Source organism: Cottoperca gobio, chromosome 21 (assembly GCF_900634415.1).
Source record: "Cottoperca gobio chromosome 21, fCotGob3.1, whole genome shotgun sequence".
NCBI lineage: Eukaryota > Metazoa > Chordata > Actinopteri > Perciformes > Bovichtidae > Cottoperca > Cottoperca gobio.
The window spans coordinates 8458253-8464252 of NC_041375.1; the positions used below are offsets into that span (position 1 = coordinate 8458253).

Below are 6000 nucleotides of genomic sequence, written 5' to 3' on the forward strand. Positions count from 1 at the left end.
AGGTCAACAGCCTAGATGTGGTTTCCAAAACATGATCTCTTCTTCTCCCACTCTCTAGATGCTGAAATATCTCTTGAGTTAATTGACAGCAGGAGAAACATGTAGACGGAGATGCAGAGGCAGGAGAAATAGAAGGAGAAAGAGATGCGTCCATTTCAGACACACGATCTCTTAGTAGGGAAACGTTTCTGTGTGGATCTAGTAACAGCGCTCTAATTCTCTAATGTCACATTTCCACTGCATGATACGGCACTCAACTGGACACGCTACATTTTAGTTTTCAATTAGCAAAAGTGGTGAATAGTACCTGGTACTTTTTTTGGTACCACCTTGGTCGAGGTTCGAAGCCGCCATTTTTAAATAGCCAAAAGCAACTTTTCATTTTATTTACTTGACCAATAATTAAAAAACTACCGTTTATGAAGAGCACATGGTCTTCTGTTTGGTTGCTGATGAAAGGATTGAGCGAGTGTCCTGTTGAAGATGATGTCACAGCAGTTTCACGAGGCGTCGCTATGGCAATGAGCTGAGAATCAATGCAATGGAAAACAAAATAGAACAAAGGACCTGGTACCAAAAGTGAGTCGAGTCGTGTCAAACCATGCAGTGGAAATGAGGCATAATTCAGAGGTCAGACCGATATTCAGCCATTTTTCCAAAAATAGTTTAGTCCATCTAACATACAAACGTCTCTTCAGAGTCAAATCTGATGCTGAAAATCCACAGCATTTAAAGCATCACCTCTAGTCTTAGTTTATATGCTACATACACTAAACCTAACCCTAAAGAACATCCCATGTGAGAGAAAGTGAAATCACAATTCAGCTGCGGAGAAAATGTTTCAGAACTGTTACCAGGTTGTAATGAAGCAGATTATCAGAGTGACTTTTATGGGAAAATGACTCGGGTGCTTTTCAAACACGAGGCCTACATGTAAAATTGGCACAGCATTTTGGGATTACAGTTCATGTCTGAAAGTGGAAACAGAGACAGGGTGTACTGTATGTGAGTGTGTGTGTGTCCAATTTCCCAAGGCTTTTCAGATACCACAGCCAGACCTCAAAACTATCATCAGTGTTCTCGCTCCCATCTGCCAAAGTCATCACCCACACACAGACACTCTCACTCACACACACACACACACACACACACACACACACACACACTCTCACTCACACACACACACACACACACACACACACACACACACACACACACACACACACAGACACTCTCACTCACACACACACACACACACACACACAGACACTCTCACTCACTCACACACACACACGCACACACACACGCAAACACACACACACACACAGACACTCTCACTCACACACGCAAACACACACACACACACGCAAACACACACACACACACACCACACACACACACACACACACACACACACACACACACACACCACACACACAGACACTCTCACTCACACACACATACACACACGCACACACACACACGCAAACACACACACACACACAGACGGACAGACACATGCAAACACACTACAAAATAGGTGTGAAATAACCATCCCTCACCATTTTAACAGGGGTGGGAATCTGGCTATAACGTTACTAACGTTCTAAACTTCTGTCTGTCAGTCCACTCATTAACTTCATCTCTCTCTCTCTCACACACACACACACACACACACACACACACACACACACACACACACACACACACACACAACCAACATTTGTTGTTGTTGTCTGCTGAGGTGTTGGTTCGAAGAATAAAATAAAATGAGGTGAGAAAAAGCTAGTAACAACTTCTCTGAGTTATTACTAGTAAACTTTACACTTATATTATTGCTTGAATACATTTTATTTTTAGATACAGTAAGAGTTTACAGTACAGGCATGTTAAGGGGCTTTATTTAAGTAAATTGTATGATTCATCTTTGGAAAATAATAGGAAATAAATAAGGCACTGTTGAAGAGAGGAAAAGGAACAAATGAAGAGAGTAGCAGATGTAACGAGATGTAAAGATAGTGAAAGAGTGAAGAAGGAGAAGATAATTAAAGTTGAGGCCTTTCAGGCAGTGAAAGTGGAAAGGTTGCAAATGAAAAATGAGATGCTGGGGGACCGGGAGTGACTGATGACGGTTGCAGAATATAGTATGTCTTCGACTGTGTTTCACATTGAGACGAATATGTTTAAATGGTAAGTGAACAGCTGCACTTTCAACATTTTAAACATACTTTTAAAATCTGGCCGTTCTGTACCTGGATATTTATCTGATAACATCAGAAAAAACATCATGGGAAATAAATGGAAATAATCCTTCAAGAATTGATTAGTGTACTCAGGAAGCTGCTATTGGTCTTGTGCTGGCTAATGTTAGTGATATTTCATGCTGTCCAGGGAGGGAAGCAAGAAAATGCACCGGGCAATAGGCTAACGCATGCTGCACAGAGATAGTCCAGTGCTTAAGTTCCCTGCTTGACTGTCAAGTCTGACCAGAGCTGTCTCTCCTGTGTCCTCTACTCACCTGCCTCCTAGCATTTCAACTGTCTGAATAAAAAGAAAGAAATACAGGAGAGCGCGATGCTGAGTCTGACTCAAACAGACTATTAGCAATAGCTCATTATTACAATGTAACAAATATGTTATGCAAAGCCTTCAACTGTGATAATATATAGTCAACACAACTATTTATAATCTCTTAAATGACATGACCCATTAGGAAATATATGATTTTTTTTAAAACTTCAACAATCGGGCCGTGTGACTGATGCAAACACATACATCTAAAACATGCTGTTAAGTAAGGACCCACTGTAATACTGTCTGACACCAGCTCATGTTGAAAAGCAGAAAATGAGCTGTATTACATGAGCTAAAGCCATGTACTGTAATGTTCCTTACTATGTAATAATATAAGCAACATTTGTGTAGTTCTTGCAAGTGTGTTGTATTGTTTAAACACTTTGCTGTTCAATGTGCTGCCTCTCTGGGTCACAGCTGACGTTTGAAGTTAGAAAGTTTAAAAACAGCAGAGAATCCACTCACACGTCTGAAAATGACTGAATTTGCTTAAACCAAAGTCAGTTTTGGTGGGGGAGCAGATCTAGGAGTCAGGGATCAGATTTCCACCCCCTGTCTGAGTGTGTGTGTTCCCCAGGGAGAGGATAAGGTGAGTGGCTGAGACTGAGGCCTCCAGAGACACCCAGAAAGACTTACAGACTACACAGATTTAATTAGCGGCTTCAAAGAGAAAAGAAAGAAAAAGAAGAGAAGGGGAGAAGAGTGATACCTTCAGTAAAACATAGACTTTGTTGGGGAAGAAGCAGTACCTTGGTAAGGAGGCATACTGTCGTTCCACTTCTTCATAACGTGGTGCCAACCGATGATCTGCCCCTCTGCCTGGCATCTGGGGAAGAGAGACACTTTCTTAGTTTTGGTATATTCAAATAAAACAGCCTGCAGTATATATTTCTGCATAAAGCACAAATACACTGTGTGAGCCGAAGCATGAGCAGTGCATACCCATAAGCCCCTTTCCTTGAATATGTGTTTGTGAGTGTGTTTCTGTGTGTGTGTGTTTGTGATACAGGGGTAATTTAGGATTGACAAAGGCTAGTTATTAAGGATTTAGTTTCGGTCTTCTGAGGGGTTTTTTCTTGGGGGGGGACGAGGCCTCCATTCTAGATTAGGTTACTTCAAAACAGGATGGAGTCGTCTTGCTCATGCATACACGCATACAAACAAAGTCACACATCTACAGAGTCTCGTCTCCATTTTGAGAAAAAAAGATTAAGCCAAGCTGCTGACAGTTCAATCTCTCCCACTTCCTCTTTGACTGTTCATCTCACTGGTTCTCTCCGACCCGCACATCTCATTTTCTCTTCACTTATTCCCATTCCTCCCTTTTTACCCTCTATACACACACACACACACACACACACACACACACACCCTCTCTCAGAGATTATCCCGGCCCATTCAGTAGGGAGATTCCAGCTGCCGCGGCGCTCCTTACAGAAACCGACTAAACCCCAAACATCAACAAGCATCATTAACACACTAACACACACACACACACACACACACACACACACACACACACACACACACACACACACTAGCCATTTCCTCTGTAAGACACACCGAATACTGTGACTATGAGTCATTTGAACATCATGTGGGGTGACAAAGATATGATTCAGGTGATAGAGTGTTGGGACTTGACATATACGAGCTGAAGTTTAACAATAAAAACAATACGTACTTATATGCAGCATTATACAAGTCCCTTCAGGGTCTGTGTAATGCTGAGTCTCTGAAAATAACCCATCACATTTAGTCGATCACACTTTTGCCACTTGTAAAATGGTGCTTTTGTTGATAATACGCATGTATTTTTTGATAAAATTGCATAACACATAACTATTTCCCTCAGTACACTGTTGTACCTCAGATTGGACATTACTGTATGTCATCTGCACATTTTGGAGCTATAATTTCCTGTAATGGTAGAGTGCACGCCATGTCCCCACATAGTGGAAGAAGCAGAGTGCCATTAAATCCCAAGAAAAAACAAAATGCAAGGAGGGAGAAGTCTATGTGTGTGTCCCAAGGGGTGAAGACGTAATGTTGAAGGTTTTATATGAAACCAAGTTTTTTTTGTCTCTCTCCAATTCAAGATAATATTGTCAATGCAAAAAGTGTTGAGAATTTGATATTACAGACCACAGCCTTTCCTTCTCTCTGCCGATACCAGGAGGCATATGAAACAGATTTGCAGGCCCTACTTTCTTTTGAACAGCTGTTTTTATAGTATCAATATCTCAGGTAGAGAGACAGCGGGATATTAGGTGGGAACAGAGAGGTGGAGGCGAAAGAATGAAAAGGCATTAGATGGGGAAGAGAGGAAGGAAAGAGAGATAGAGCGAATGAGAAGTAAATGAGTTCGAATGAAGAAGAGCGATATAGAGAGGAGGAGGGATATTATGAAGCCATTGAGAAGTGGCAGGGAGAGAGGTGAATTATAAAACAAGGGAGTAAATGGGGTGAAGACGAGGACGACAGAGTGGGGAGGTGAAAGGGACACCAAGGGCACAATTTAAACACCATGTTAAGAGAGGGAACGAGCGACAGCGAGAAGGGGGAGTGACTGCAACATCCGGTGGAGACTGAGAGGTGAGAGAGACGAGCGAGGGGGTGAAGAAAAACCAAAGAGTCATGACTGGAGGAGTGAAGAGTAAATGGATGAATTAGGAAAGCAGGTTTCAGAGAAATCGAGGAAGGAAAGGAGTTGAAAGAGAGTTTTGGTAGACCTGTCCTTAAGGGAAACATAGTTTTGTTATCATCGAGAAATCCCATTATAGATCAAAACCAATGATGTCTTAATCTGTCTCTCAATACATGTCTTCCCTACCGTGTCCCTACCTCACAGGCAAAGCCCATTGGTTTCTATGAAGACATACATCTTTAAAAACAAGTCATAAATACATAGTTTAATGTTTAATAAAGGCTGAGTCATTTCCTATAACAGCTGGGCACTGTAGGTTATAACGGGAGTAAATAGCACATTTGTTGGGGAATATTTTTTGCTGCGGATTAATGCACATTACCCTCGTGTTTAAAACGGCGACCGTGATCCGGCAGGAAATGATAATTGAGAATGCAGTTTAGTTGTATGGGAAGGTTATTTTTGGAGAAGACAGGCTTGGACTGAGTATTTATGTTTTGGTACTCTTCTGCTCAAGTGTGCATGTCTTTGTGTGTTTCTTTACACATGGATTAAGAGCAGATTACTGTGCGATGCCACAGACGGAGTAAACACAAACAGATGAGTGCACAATGAATGTGCATATGAACTGAGGAAGTGTAGAAACATTTTAACATGTAGTGAGGGGGTAGGAAGAATGGCAAATATTACTTGATATGACTCATATGCTATATGTGTATATATATATATATATATATATATATATATATAACTTGTGATATAGTTTTGATGCAGTTCTG

At 41.3% G+C, this 6000-nt stretch overlaps 1 protein-coding gene across 1 annotated transcript in view; it reads right to left on the reverse strand.

Annotated features, from left to right (window-relative positions):
- LOC115026262 (partitioning defective 3 homolog B-like) overlaps positions 1-6000 on the reverse strand; it is a 234807-nt gene that overhangs the window by 19443 nt on the left and 209364 nt on the right. The window contains 1 exon segment of the mRNA XM_029459004.1: positions 3324-3400. Coding sequence (XP_029314864.1) covers positions 3324-3400 — 77 coding nt within the window.